Source organism: Sipha flava, unplaced genomic scaffold (genome assembly GCF_003268045.1).
Source record: "Sipha flava isolate LNK unplaced genomic scaffold, YSA_version1 37_pilon_pilon, whole genome shotgun sequence".
Taxonomy (NCBI): domain Eukaryota; kingdom Metazoa; phylum Arthropoda; class Insecta; order Hemiptera; family Aphididae; genus Sipha; species Sipha flava.
The window spans coordinates 317,857-334,305 of NW_020273087.1; the positions used below are offsets into that span (position 1 = coordinate 317,857).

Here is a 16,449-nt window from a genome sequence, read left to right on the forward strand (position 1 = left end):
ACGCGCACGAGTGTAACACGCAGAAAGTGCAGTTGAACAATATTACCAGGGTTGTACCAATTGGCACGAACGTGCAGTCGCAGCCGCAAATAAGGGTATGGCCTAAGGGTCCAAGCTTTAACGGCCCCTACACACGTTTACGATTTATTTGTCGACGGAACGGAATCGAAGAAAATGTGCGTAGCAAGTTTCACCGCGATCGGGTGTAGGACGTACACGTACACGAGCGGTGCGCGGACATATTTCTCTCGATCGCACCGTCGAGTATCGAAAGGCTTCGGTCCTGCCGAATCTCAAACGGTATACGCGCCGGTTTAGGGCAATGCTGCTGCAAGGAACGCAACGAATACGGCGCGTTGTATAATCGTTGTGACGTGTCGTCGAAAACGGTACGTGATACCAGGTGCGCTCGAGAAACGGAACTGCGATATACACGATTTAGTAGGTACTCGAAGAATAAAATTCGAATTTTTCGTCCAAACGGTACGCGAAAAACAATTTAAAAACACGCACCTCCACATGTATACCGTTACGTTCAACTGTTTCGCCGTCGTACGTTATTGGAACAACTTTTTTTTTAACTATTACGTTTTTCCCCGGCACAGTATACATGCGGTGGTAACTATAAATTATGTTTTTAAATTTGTGCGCCGCCGTCGAAACCGTGTGTAAGCTCAGGTGTGACGTCTCTCGTACGTAAAGTGCACACGGATCTCCGCGTCGCTGCAACCGTTGTGATATAACGCTGTATCTCACGGCCGACTATTGTCGTGTCAAGCGTTTGTTCACGTTCTCGGACGGAGAGAGAGATAAAAAAAAATGTGTTGTCGAAAAACCAGATACGACCACCACCACCACCACCACCATCAGCGCGTGATTAAGCGATTAGAGCGTGAGAAAAACGAATTTTCGACCAGACGCGTCGCGGCGCTAAAGGGTAGTAATTTTACCGCCCGGAGCACACACGCCGCAGTCCACGTCGCGCGCGCGCACGATTGCACTTGTAATCGTACGGTACGGTAATGCAGTGCATTATTCATCGCGCCGGTACGTTGGCCGGGAAAATGTGTGTGACGTAAACACAACTGGAACGCATAATGGACGATAATCGAACCGTAACCCGAGTAACGGGTGGGCACGTTGTGACGGATATCACAATACACGTGTGCGCGTGTGTTTCTCCATTGTCGAAAACCATATGCGCCACCGTCTTCGCTTCTGGTAAAAAGTCAAAGGATACACCCCTGATCGTTTTTCTTTTTTTTTTTTTTTTTTTTTAAACGCACCGTTCCAAAACCGTAAAAACCAGTGGCGTATACAGACAATATTTTCGGGAGGGACTACTACGGACAGAGCTAAATTACCACTGCTATCTGAGAATTACCAACAGACACAGTAGGTACTTAACTACATTTCATTTACAAAATGTCCTAAAACGATTGGACGTTGGACGCAAATTCTAAATAAACATAAAGCATCATTAAAATATAACAAATGTTTAAAATAATTTTTAAGTTTTTTAAAACATTTCGGTGGGGGGGGGGTTCGTAGCCCATTAGGCCCCCTCTACCATACATACGCTACTGGTACGAACACCGTACCGGGTCGGAAGCGTAGCCGCGCACGGAGGGTGCGAAGCGGTCAAATGGATTGTTAATTTTTTTTTTTCACTCCGCCAAGAAAAAATTACGGATCATTCGTGTTTATTTCCCGTCACAAGACATCGTTCGGTTTCCGAAGTATCCGGTTATGGTAGACCGCTCCGACTAGTGTTCGGTCGGTGTTTTTTTTTCTTTTTTGAATATTGTTTTCTTATAATTTTTTTTATGTTCTATAATATCATTTTTTTTATCACACATAAAACGATATATATGTTTTCAATATGATTCATATTTGTCGTTTTTTTTAACGTTTTCATGCGATGCATAGCGGTGATTTGAGTTACTGCGGTATTGGTTGGCGACAGCAATGTGTCTCCGCGTGCGACCGGCCAGCAACGTAGTTGAACTGTGATTGTTACGCGGAAATGTCTGTTTTTCGTGTTTTTATAATTATAATTATTAATTGTACTTATAGTTAAGAGAAATGAGACATTGATATCACAAGTATTATTTTGATGGTGACACTGAAGCCTAACTTAAGACTTAACCACGTTTTTCTTTATTTTGTTGTTTGTTAAGTGTTGTTCTTCAGAACTTCATTACCTTACATTTATTTGTTACCATGTTCACTTACCAGCATAAGTTGTGATTTAATGTGGTTTTCGTCCTACGCTGCAAACTTGTATCTTCGTTCGTGACTGTGGTTCAGTGGTTGCATGCAAGCAAGGGTCTTTATTGTATTAAACTCAGTGGATTGCTCACATCCCCTGGTGCATGGCATAGAGTCCGAATTCTACAACATAGTCACATGTGAGTATTGATTGGTTTTAAGTGTCAAATTTATGTTCTGACTGATTGATGTAATGACATTAATCATTCAAAAGTTAAGGCGATTAAGTTAAGTGATCAGTGAGAAAACTAAGGTAATAAGTAATATTATAATTAATGCAATAGGTCCGATCTATAAATAATAATAATAATAATAATATAATATAAATAATTAAATGGGCGTGAAAAAAAAAAAATAAATAAATAAAAAAATCACAAAAAACCTGACCGAGAATCGAACCGAATCTTCTCTCGAAATTTCCATCGACCACAGTAAAACGGACTGTTTTGAGGAATACTTGTGTGAAACAGAAAAAAGATGACGTGCCTCCTTATCTAACCGGTCGAAGGCTTTACATTCCTTCTGGCGACCCCGCCAGTGTAATGCAATCCTCAATATAGCCAGTTTTTTAATTCGACACGTCATCTATGTTATACGGCGTCCGAATGGGCAACTAGGACGCACAGGTGTTTAACAATTTTTACTACTATTTAAAGTACAGTTTTGACATTTAACTAGATAAAAAAAATTGATAAGTATCTATAATTTTATTTAAATAAAAATCCAAACTTTATCTATTTGTCCATATTAGAAATATTTAGATATTCATTAACGTGAACATTTTTTTTTACGATATTAAATCAAACCGTCGAACGCCGGGATCCGTAACAAAAATATGTTTAAAAATTACTCCGCACACGAACTCGTATGTCAACACTTGCTCACGATGAATTTCACAAGTCTACAGCGCTGGACGACGACAATGAATCAATTAATTAAACCACGTTATTCACAATCGCCGCTGAAACAAGGGGGAACTATATAATAGTAATCAAAATGGCAATAAATACTTACCAAAAGATCAGCACAGCACAAAAGCGAACGAAAACGTGGTTTTATAAAAAAAGGCTCTACATGGACGATGAGGTTATAAACTTTGCGTGTACACACGAATACGGACCAAACGATAGAGAACGAGTCGGCACCAATGACATTTCCACGAAGGCTATAGCCACCGGATAACACAATGAAGATAAATGCCTTAGTGCCACCACCTTAAGACTAGAATACGCGGACTTATGAAACTTTGTGACATCTGAGACGATGATTTTTACTTAGAACTGAAACATAACCAAATTTATGAACGCACTGAATAACGGCGTTATTTTTTGGGCGTTTTATTTATTATTTTTTTCTTTTGCGTACGATGATAACAGCCGCATACGTTTTCTGCCGGTCACCCACGGAGTCTTCCGCTGAACGATACTGTAACAGAGCAACACAAGGAGCGTCTAAAAACCATAGAGTCATATAATATTACTCTATGCTAAAAACAGAATTTAACCGTGATGATACTGTGCATGCGGCGGGAGCTGTTATCATTAATATTTCGGTGCGCTTGCAGCGTGCGATAGCACCAAAACCCAATACGCGCTTTTTCTAACTCTTGTTTCAGATTTCAGAATAGGAGTACAAAAAGTGAAAGGAGTACGAACTACGAACAGGAACTTACAGGGCCCGGCTCAAATGTTTGATCACACTTAAGCAAATATAATTTTAAAGACTCCTGGGTCAACGATGGTTCAGTTGCGGTTAGTAGCGGAGGTTGCAAAAGCCCCCAAAATTCCTACTTATTTAGAATGAATTCTTATTAGTCATGGATATGTTAAGAAATATAAATACTTTGGTTATTGTTATTTATTATTATCTAAAATGTATTGATATATGATATTATTTTTAAAGAAAAAAATATTGTTTAAAAAAAAAAAAAAAATGTTTAAAATGTATAAACCTATTTTGAAAATAATTTCTGTCGAAAAAAATATATCTTTTTTATTTCAGCGCAAATAGGCCGTACCCAAAACGAGTTAATTTTTTTTAGTGAAAATGTATAATTCCCCCTCCCGCATACTAATTTCTACTTGTTCTATAAACCGATTTCCATAAAATTATAATATATATAAAAATTAAAATTTAAGTTGTAATCATTTATCCTCCTACTATCCATTTTTCGACTCATCTTAATCCACATTTTTACCATCCTTCTCTATTATTCTCTTAGTTTATCCAATGTACAAGGTCTCACAGGAACACGGGATTTAGTGAAATTTTCAATTAGTGCATGTCTAATATTTGGTCAGTATGATTTTGGAGTTGCATTTCTATGGTAGTGCTTGATATCGAAAAATGACTTGATATCATATGTTCCCGAGTTTCTCAAAATGCAGGCAATTAATCTTCGAGTATAGTTATGTAAATGTACAATTCCTATCGTATTATCTTCCTCATCACTATAAATATTATTTACGTATCTTAATCGTATTTAGTTTTCGCTTTTTAAATGGCTTCGTTAACGTACTTCAACCCGGTGTTTTTTAGGGTTTGAAAATACTATCACCATGTATAAAAATATCTGCCCGAATACAGAAACGATGGATTTAGCTGAAAAAGGAAATATTATTACATCGGTCGGTGATACGATCAAACTTCAATGGAAATTACATTTTTTTTTGTTTACGATTTCCAGTTATAAAACGACACACTATATACATTTTAGTAATGATCAATGAAACCGTTTTTTAGTTTTAAAATAGTTTTGTAAATAGCAAAATTATGGAGAAACACCAACTGTAAAATACAGTGCGTATTTTCCTATAAAACATATTATTTATTTTTATTAATTATGTATTATCTAATTAGAACGTCCCGTAAATCAAATTTAATGAAATTAAAAATTCGTCGAAGTGAAACTAATATAAATTGCATAAGCCCAACCCTATTATAGGTCATTAATAATAGTGATAATAATACGTTGTTTAATGATTATTCATTTTGAAATTCGGTTTTATACTAAATCGAATAAGAAGTATAATCGGCTAAGTTTTTTAATTATTTACAGATATGCATATCGGGCGTTTGAATTTATTGCATGTGCGTGATGACCAATCAAGGGCGCGTGTTTATACGATCTAAGGCAGCATAGACACAAATATTTTAACTCACACGTTATCGCACGACAACGATATTACAAAAAAATATATGTGTCCTACCCGAGTCGAGTCCTACAAGTACAGCGTACAATAATTACGTCGTTGTACATGATACAACCTACGATGGAATATCGCGATTGCGTAAAGGCAAAAGGGAGTGGAAATAATCCGAGGTTACCATACATTTTGAATTAATCGATCTAAACAAGTACATATAGGACGTGATGTGTGGAGCAGATTTTTCCTTCGAATTATCATAAAACCTTGTTATTACACTTATGGAGTTCTGAATGATTGAGACACCAGAACATTATGTGTACAAAGTCCAACGATAAGGGTCCGATGCTCAAAGGGTAACTTGCTTCGTGAAAATTAATACATTATATAGAATTTAAATTTGTTGAAACAGTTTTGGTTTATTCATTCGTATATCGTATGCTACGTACACCATCCACTTCGATTTTTACGCATGTTAGTTTACCGATCTTGTCCAAAGGAACTCTAGTGCGGTCCAATTGTCATAATAAAAATCGTCGAAACTCATCGGAAAGATGGATATAGAATTGAAAGTCTTCTGTGATATTATGTTTAGGGATTTGTAAACAGGATGTCCGATGATTCTGAGGGCCTTGAATCGACCAATGCCAGGATATACGCTGGACCGAAACACGGCCAACATTTTAATGTAATATTGGTCTTTTCCATCATAATATTTTGGTGATAAAAAAATTAAAAAAAATTAAAATACAATATTGTAAAATATAAGTGTATGGAACGCTGGTGTTAGCCAAAAAAAAAAAACTATACATTTTTTCGAGTGTCGGATGAAAAGTATGAATTCAATATAATTTTTGTAATTTGTTTAATGGAATCGATTATTAAAATAACTTTAAAAATAAATCTTTTTTTACACGTGACTTTTTAAGGATATCCTATTATTTATTATATACTTTAAAAATGGTTTTATAATTTTTCACAAGTCATAAAAGTTAATATGCTCTAATAGTCAGAGTCTAATTAATAGATAAATTGACTTTTAATAGATATTATTATATAGATATTAATAGATAGATCTAATAAACTCATAATAACTCAACAATAGTGATAGAATGTATAATAAAAAAATGATAATTTTTTTTTTTTTTATAGAAGAACAATTAGGATTAGTTTATAGTGGTAGCAGAAGGCAAAATCATTAATTTGCATTGACGGAATAAAACCATATAACCGTAGTGAAATTACGACCGTTTTATTATTATTATTGATTTGTTTTCCACCAAATAGGCGTGTTCGTGTTAAACGGATTGTTTTTCCAATAAAATCGAAATTCGGACGAGTTTAAATCGTTTTCTGTGCGTCCGACCGCGGCCGTGCGATTGCACTAATGTAAAATCAAAAATTACTTGTGTGCTACGTGTACTATTATTATCAATACATTCCAACCACACGATTACGAGGGACGAGTTTTCGCTGTTTCACAATATTAAATCGTCCCTGTAACAACAACAATAATAATAATATAAGTACAGACTATGACGCGATGACCCGGCCGGAAACAAAGTTTGCACATCACATCCACCGCCCTTGCTATGAGATCAACTTTTTTCATCGGTATTTGTCCATGTTATACTTTACTTTTATTATTGATGTACGTGTATTTGATCGTGTAAAAAATTAATCGAAAAACATATGATAAAAAAAACATTTCTCTTAAAAAAAAAAAAAAAAAGGAAGTTACGCGTTATGATTTCGATTTGTATTAATCTATTACTGCGCGAGGATTTTCAGTTTAAAACTTTCAGTGAAATCGGTGACAACTTACAGCACAACATCGAGTGTTCGATGATTTTGATCCGAACAGATGTTGTCACGTATCAGTCATATGGAAAATCATTTTTCCGGATCACTAGATAATTATTATTAAGCGTTTAATTTTGTTGAATACTATGGTATTTCGGCCTTCTTGTTCGTCGTAACATGGCCAACGTAGATTGAAATTATATCTTTAGGAAATTCGAATAATCTGTGATTAAATATAATTATGTAATCATACGAATCACAAAACGTTGTCGGTATTAATTCATGGTTATATGCAAAAACAAATGAGTTCCAATTTCGAATTGAAACGGTTAACCGACAAATTATTATGTAATCTCAACATGTTTAAGGCGGATCGAAAATAATTTTATCGATGAGTCAAAAGCACACAATACGACTGATTACACTGTGCTTGAATTAAATTTATTTCCAATCGTTTTCGACTTGACTGCATATACGTCTCACTAATTCGTCACAGAAGGGTACGTATTTAAACCGGGGACGTTCTCAGAGGGGGGGAGGCAACACCCAGCCCCCTTGGTCTTTTTTTTCTTCGAATTTTTGTTATTTATTATTTATATCATACTAGGACTACAAATAAATGTGAATACATGTATGAAGTTCGCCCCTCCCTACAAAATGGTACAGGGACGTCACTGATTTTAACAACAGTGTATATTAATGAATGCAACATCATAGTTCTCGGTTGATTCTAGCGGTGGGATAACGGTCGGGGTAGAGGAAAATTGGACGTGCTAGTACGAGATGAGATGCGAATTCCGAAATAATCCCCGTAAGGGCTTGTTTCCGTTTTTACTTCATTATTATTATCATTCAACTTTTCGGTGGGGTTTATTTTTTCTAACGCGGATCGTTAGAACGAATCGCCGAGAACGGAAAAGTTTCTGCCGCGGTAACGACGACGACCGCAGTCGGTGATGATGATTATGTTAAGATTTTTTTACTTTTATTATTATCATTATTATTATTTTTTCACACACAATAAACCGCGCGACCCGTTGAAATTTAATTATTTTAATTTTATGCCAAAAGTTGCAGCGGAAGAACCGGGACGTGGGTACGCGTACAGGAATATATATTTTTACATAACGTATACAACGTACCGAGCACTCGGTCGCGGCCGGAGTAAATCTCTCCCTAAGCCGAGCGCAGCGGGTACCATCATCAAGTACATAATAATATATTATGTGTGCACGGGCGTCAATCTTCACCGACCGTCGTCGCACCCACACCGCATCGCACTCACGTTTTTTGTCGGTGTACAGACGTACATTTACACATCGTATATGTGTGTTACGTGGACGGAGTGTGACAGTTTAAGTGGTTCTGTTTACCGCGCGCTCGCCTAAGTAGTGTTTAATCAAAGTGAGTTTTCAACGCGGAAATCGCTCAGCCCACCGAACCGTCGTCGTCGTGGTAGACGATATTACTCGTTTTACACACACAACACCGCACACGTGCACGCGCACGCCGAGCATATACGTTCGAAATACATTTTTTACGCGAAACAAGTGTGTTTGTGAGTGTACACGTATAATAATATTATGCACGTTCACGTGAAACCATGTGTACATTTCAATCGGCCGCCTGTCGCCAGTCTGAATCGAATGGTATTTTTCATTTCCGAATCATATATAGCTACGTAATGCTTTGACGCCATAGACTATGAATAAATTTAATTCACGAACGCGTTAACGTCCCATAATGATATTCGAGTTTTTAGTTTTTAAGCTTGCAAAACAATTTGAACGCGTCGAATTGGGTTTTCGAACACTTACGAAAGTGATGGTCGTTAGAACTATTGTATCAACCTTTAACGGTGAATTGTATACTCATCATATATCATCGAAGAAATAAATATTAAAAATCGACGATACGGTCGTCTTGGAAATTAATTAATCGATATTGACGAGGGCACATTTCGAATCCGACCGTTTAACTATATACTACATAATAATTATAACTATAAAATATTTACAAAATAAAATCGCATCAAATTATTTGATGTACACTCCCTTATACGTAGTATGTTTGAAGTGATCGACCATTAAATGGCTTAAGTGTTTTTCTTTTAAGTACTTCCAAAAGAGTGATATAAATAATAAATTTTAATGCTTCCTATAAACATTTTGAAAATAATATTATTCAACTGTAGTAGTATTACGACCTTTTCTTTCGTGAGTTTGTCGTAAAATATAATATACGGAAACATTAATTTGAATTTTTACAGTGTATTACTTCTATTGGTTTAATAAAGTGAGAATATGATTTACTAACTCCATGCGAACACTTTGTAAGACTTACACTAACGTGAGTTACTATAATCAGTACATAGAACAATAAATCTTTCATTACGAGCAATTTCTAATCAACCTCTGTACAAACAGAATAATGCACAACATATTTTCAAGTGTCCCGTCCAAAAGAAACTTTAGTAAACTTCATCATTAATTTCATAACGAATGCTCCGCGCGAATTCATTTCACCATAAAATAATGTTAATAAGTTCATTACCGAACGGTGAAAGAATAAAATAAAATATAAAAAATATCTTAAGATTTCTATAATATTTAGAATAAAACGCGGACATTGCGACTGTAGTTTTTGTTTTACATCGATCTCGTACATTCACAAACCGGAGATTTGCCGTTCTCGCGCTCGTATGGTTTGTCAAAAACTGTAATAAATGCGGTAAACCTCATGATACACGTAATAGTTATACCGATTAGTACTTATACGAGTGTGTGTGTATGCGTGGACTTCGTACCAGTAATTAACAAATAGAAATACTATCACCACAACACCTGATAATCACGATAGTTGAAACTCGTTTACTTCTCGAACATTACTTCTTGAACTCCCTGATCCTTCGTCGTGACAACGAACTGAAGAACTCTGACCATTGTTAAGATAGTACGCAGTCGACGGTTCAGCTGATGTGAAGAATACAGAAGTTAAACATAGTATATCGCGTCCAACAAGACCGAAAATGCGGCACTTACAGAGAGTGTGCATTATAGCGTGCGACTTTTACCGAAATAACTTAAAGTAGCAGCTTGTTTCCTTCTGTTTAATCCTTATATTTATTGACAATATTCATATCGTTTTGAATAACTCGTAATACTTGAGTCGTAAATCAGAGGTTAATTTTAGAATTCCTAGCACAGATCCTCCGGGTCATGTTCTCCCTAATATGTTCCTAGACATAATACAAATCATGGCCGGAACCACGGTACACACCGAATGATGCGACTAGCAAATGAGAACCTCTCCAGCTTTTAATACCTTTTACATATGCGTGTAATATTAATTCTATGTCTGTTGTAATTTAATAATGTCTATTTCAATACGGTACCTTGGACAGCGACCGGTAATGCACGTGAACTAAATGAAAATAAAAATACTAAAAATACTAGAACGGTTGCACGTTTCGAGCACGATATTCCATTCCATCAACTGGTTTGATGGAAAAACGTGTACCAACACGTTGTAATATATTGTGTTGTGTCTATCGGTTTCCGAAACCACGAGTACTAGTTGCACAACGACTCCAGCTGCGCTTTTCGCGGGTGCGACTAGTAAACCATGGCCAAGACTACGATAGTCTTGGTATTGCAGAATCATTATGGTCTTCGGTCTTGGTCATGTACTGATCTTGCTACGAAACTCTTGCGTTGTTTAAAATTTAAAAAAAGAAAAATTATAACTCCGTTTAGGCTAGGATTTAGTGGAACTCGATAATTGTGCAATAAACAGTTGTACCGTATCACACAAATAGAACGCGAAATAAATACATGCAATATAATAATACCCCAAGTATCAACTGTTATTAAACCCCGTTGTTGGTATCAGATTTAACGGAGAGACGTATCGCCCGTATTGGTGGTCTTGGTGTTATTAATATAATACGTGTTTGGGCTCACACATCAGCACTTGTGTCATAGTCGGTAGCTTAAAATTATTCCAGTACGTTCCCATACTCGAGATTGCTATTTGTTACAAAACCATTTCATAGCGAATATTGTAGCCAACGCTGCTTCTTTCCAATAGGCACACTGGGCCAAATATCTCTGAGAAATTCGACCGTCTGACTCGAACGATAAGTTACGGTTTGAAAATAATAATAAATAATACTCAACTCGAAATTCAAATACTATAAATACGACGATTACTTCTATAGCGATACATTTGATTAACAAATCAACGTACAGTGACAAGCGGCTACAAAGTTATTTATTACTGTGATTCCGTGATAAATTACTACGGTTGGTACGTTTTCTAACAAAGAAGTAGTAGAGGTCTAAAAATACCGTTTCGAATTCCAAACGTTTGTTACAATTTGGAAAACTAGTTGTTGATGTGAAATAATAATCGTACTTTTGCTTCCGAAAAGGACACTAAACTCTGTACGCGCAGCCATTAACGCCAAAAACGTCAAAAACGGTACCGAATACATCCGATCATTTCTCACATTGTTTTCGACGGTTCAAAGATTCGTTGTTTCCCGACGTCGTAAGTCGACCGTAATATTTCACATAAAATGCGTGTTTTTCCGAGGACCATGCATGTTTATTTCGAAAATGTCACTATTAAAATTGCAAAACTGCAAGTGTTTTGTTCTAGTATCGGTCTACCGGATACGGAGAGCCTTGGTGTTGCAGACCATGTACAGCTGCTGGTCGCCAACATCGAGGACGGTTCGCGTTTCAGCAAACCGACCGGTTCGGATTCCGTGACGCGCGTCGTGTGCACTACGCGCGTTTGGTCGTCGAGCAGCGCGTCGCACCGGTGATAAACGCTAGTGTCGCGTGTTCGAAAAACCGATCATAAATCGTTCGCGTCACGCCCCCGCGACTCCGACAATGAACAAAAGGACATTTTTAGAGACGGCGGTGGCACGCACGTCGGGTCCATAAATCTCGGAGCACGGTCGTCGCCGGGGAAAAATCGCCTTGCGCATCCCCTCCCGCGCGCGCGCCGACCGGTCTACCACCGCGGTACCGGCTAATTGAACGGCCACCGAAAATAGAACCGTCCAATTGGCTACGTACAGCGCGTTTCCGTCTATTCGGCTCATCCGTCCCTTATCGATCATTATCAACTATTTTCGTCCGCCACGGATACGGTCCGGGGCGCGCACGTACACCGCGATCCGGTGCGAATCGAACGGGTTTCGTCCGCCAACGCGAATCACCTATCTGTTGACCGCCACTTCGAATTCGGTCCGGCCTACGCGCGGTCATCTTTCCGGTGAATCCCGCGTCCGGACGGTCGTTGACCGTTTCGAAAACGTGGCCCTTTGAAACAGAACTCGTTCCGATCGTCGAGAGCAGTTTTGGCTTCGACCGTCCGTCTTGAACAGCGGTTCCGAATTCGGAGAATTTTAATGGCGCGGCACGACGCGAAAGCCGCGCAGTGACTGGACGCGGACGCAACGCGCGGTGTTTTTTCGGCCGCGGTCGCGTTCCTTGCCGTTCGATCTGACTCGTCGACCACGTCAAACGCGCGGGTACGTCCAAAACGCGTCGCGCAGGGGTGGGCCGTGCGTAACACGGTTCACGATGCGTCCCGAAGCAACGCCGGTTGTCAGTGCCGCGGTAAACAATATTAAAATATGCCGCCCTTGTGAAAATTACAACTGAAAGTACAAAATAATATGCGTAACAGAAACAATATGTATTATAGTCGTACAATAAAAATTACAATTATATATTTTTTATTTTATGTCGATCATAAAGATTTTTTCCGCCCCATCAGACGTCGCAAAATCTGCCTCCCCGTTAAACACGGCTCTGCCGGTTGTTGTTAATCGCACCGTTCGGCCACACACGCGGACACGTCGCGCAGCCGCTACCGCGCCGCGTTTCACAACGACCATTGTTATAATGACGTGCGCACTGGGAACGAACGGACCGCGGCCGCGAAATACACGCGCGTTTTGGACGACGGACGTGTTTTCCAGACGTACCCGCCCGTCGGCCGGTCCGGCCCGCGGAGCAATAACGGTCGCTTGACGTTGAACGGTTTCAAGCGGTCTCCGTCGTAAAGGTTCGCGGTATCGCGTAACAAGGCGCGGGTCGACCTGCGAAAAAGGTTTTCGTTTCATCCCCCACCACCCCGAGAAGGGGGGAGGTAACCTGATTTTACGAGCGGAAAAAAATATTAATTATTACTAATCACGTCCCGTCTGGGGCCGTACCTACTCGACACGCGGTTGCGGCGCAGCGATAAAACTTTTATTTTTGAGAACGACCGTTCCGTATAGGCGCGCCATGTAATATACGCGCGCACGTGTACGCACTTATACGATGTTGTACCATAAAAATATGACGGGGTATGATTTTTTTATTTTTTTTTTTTTAGCACCACCGCCGATTATACTGTAAAATGCCGTTTAACCCGTTAAATGCCATCGATCGCGTCTGTTAATAAGAGTAGTGATAATAATAATTTCTATTATTAACATTATTTGTTTTGTTTTTGTTCTTATTATTGTTACAACCGGAGAAGTGAACATTTTTTTTTTTTTCATACGCTTTTCCGCATTTCACACCGCAGGTCAAGACGTAACGCCGCACATTCCATATCCTATTAGCAGACTTGGAACGTTCGTGGTCCAGTAAGACAAATAACGATTCTTCGAAAATATTTTCCACGGCCCAACGAATCCCTCCGGACGTTTTAATTACGGTTGAATTTTTTGACTCCCAGTGATACACAATTATATGTGAATACCTATCGATCAGGCGGACAATCATTTGATTCCATAAACTATCATTGTAAACGATAACACAACAGTTTAATAACGTTGAACTATAAACGAACGATTCGGTGCTTATTATAAAAGGTGCACAACGAGTTATACGGATTACACAATTCGATTATGCTGAAATAATGTAATCAAGTGGTCTGTCCGAGCACAGCATAATTTTTATGTATTAAATGTCTATTTTTTTTTATTTTTTTTTTATTTATTTTTTTTTTATGCATTACGTTACGGTATGGTTATGATATAAGAGTATCTATTTTATATACGCAAGTAATTAAATATTTATTTGTGTATTATTATTATTATTATTATTTTACATCATTATTATCACAATCTATTTTATTTTCAACAAGAGGGAAAAAACACGGCGGCGTATGTGAAATCGTCCGGTTACAATGGCGATATAATGTACGTATATTGTAACGTTCGTACGACTAACATTGCGAGCGATTTTTTTCTCTCAAAGTTTACCTCACGCTTTCAACTGTTACGACCGTACGCTTGCCCGTTTGATATACGACTACGTCAACACTATTAATTCAATAATAATAAAACGCATTACACACGTACCGGCGCAACGTTGTAGTGCACGAGATATATGCGCGCGTCGTATTGAAATGAAATTACTCGAAATCATAATACCTATGGGTGTAACGTATATTTTTTTCTAACGGTGCGAGTGAGCTCTGCGATACCGTTAGGTATAGATTTCACGCGGGTACGTAACAAGTTTGTACGCGCACAGTTCACAAGTATAAGCACAAGCTACAAAACACCTAGCGTATTGCACTACGACCGTTGCGTTGCGCGCGTTCGTTTGAGCGGTCATTTGCAAGTCGACCGACGCGAAACGATCGGAAACCGTACTGCACCAGAGCATATTAAATATTTTTGAAAATTCAAGTTTAATTTGAATTAGTTAAAAAAAAATTTCTGAAACTAAAAATGTATGAAGGAAAGGGTTAAACTAGTGTCCCTACCCCAGTGATAATCGAACGTTACCCAGTGTTGAGTGATCGTGCCAACACCATCCAACACATTCTCATAACGACCCTAGTGACAGCAGTTGATTTTCCCTGCACGTTCCTCCGCAGAAGAACACCGCGTCCATGAACTACGATGATAGAAGATTTTATCGAAGTGCCGTCTAGTGAAAATTACTTAAAATAAGGTTCACGTGCACGTTTCATACGAGCACGAGGATGCGCAGGACGATCCTGTCAACCGGAACTGTGCATCAACGCTTGATCGAGAAAATAATTTACGCACATCGTCCCCTGTATTACCGATAGGGACATCCAAGCTTTTGGAAATATCTACTGGGCCGCGTTGAGAACGAATAGCGGTGAGCCGCACACGTTTCCACAGCTATTGCAATACGTTTCGTTTACAACGGTAACAAGGGCAAGGCGTAAATGTGTTTGTGATTAAAAGAAAAAACAATTGTTAGAACCACGAAGAAGAAAAACCTATGTGAAAATTTGAAACAGCTTTTTTCCGAAAGCAACAGCCGAGTCGGTGCAACCGACGAGAGGACCGCGATGATACCGATCGCGTGCTGGACACCCTTGCTCCACATATTCAGATGTTCAGATTGGCAAAAAGGCGATTCGGTTGTAGTGTACGTTTCTTTTCAAGGATCTGCTTGCGCACAGTCCTCGTAGTTGTAACCGATTTCTCATACGGTACAGCTGCTGTTACACATACGATTGTGCACTAAATTACTTTAATATCAGTTCCTATTTACATTCTACTTCTCTACTTAATTCAACGGCATTCGCTTAACGACTTGCGTTTGAAATATGTTAAACTAATTTTAAACTAATTATTAATTTAACTAATTAAACTAAGCGATGTAAGAACGAATTAGGTGTAGGAAAAGTGAGTGTATTATATCGTCCATTGCAACCGTATGAAAAATGTACACAATAGTAATATATTCATACGTCGTACGAAAAGGATTAAAAATAGTTCGTTACAACCATGTAATATGATGATAGAAGGTCGACAGCTTCGATAAACAACGTTATAAAAAATAGGAAATCCGCCAGGGCCTAGACACTATACCAGCTAATTACCATTACAAGCTGGTCGTCTATTATAAATCATTTCCACCGCAACGCTATGATTTATTTGTTTGTATAATTTAATAATATACAATACAAACATTTTCCATGACATATAAAAATGTATAAATGTAGAACTAAAATGCTGCTCGTCCGTTCACTGATCAGCGTACAGCAAAAATATCGCACTGATACGTTTGAAATTTTGAGTCAATCTACTTATTAATATTTACGTTTTGGAAATTCCGTTTAGGTTTGCGTTTGCACATCGATTCCACGCATATAACCTATGGTACGGCGTTCGTTAACGTTTTTAAAAACAATAATGAACATTATTTCGCCAGCCATCGACATT

General features: G+C 38.3%; 1 protein-coding gene across 1 annotated transcript; it reads right to left on the reverse strand.

Moving 5' to 3' along the window:
- Nucleotides 1-1,890: 1,890 nt before the first annotated feature.
- Nucleotides 1,891-2,987, reverse strand: LOC112688157. Its single transcript, XM_025561222.1, has 2 exons — nucleotides 2,659-2,987; nucleotides 1,891-2,394 (listed from the first exon to the last, which is right to left on the reverse strand). The coding sequence occupies exons 1-2, from the start codon at nucleotides 2,854-2,856 to the stop codon at nucleotides 2,269-2,271; spliced, it is 324 nt and encodes a 107-aa protein (XP_025417007.1). The 5' UTR covers nucleotides 2,857-2,987; the 3' UTR covers nucleotides 1,891-2,268.
- Between the last annotated feature and the right edge of the window lie 13,462 nt (nucleotides 2,988-16,449).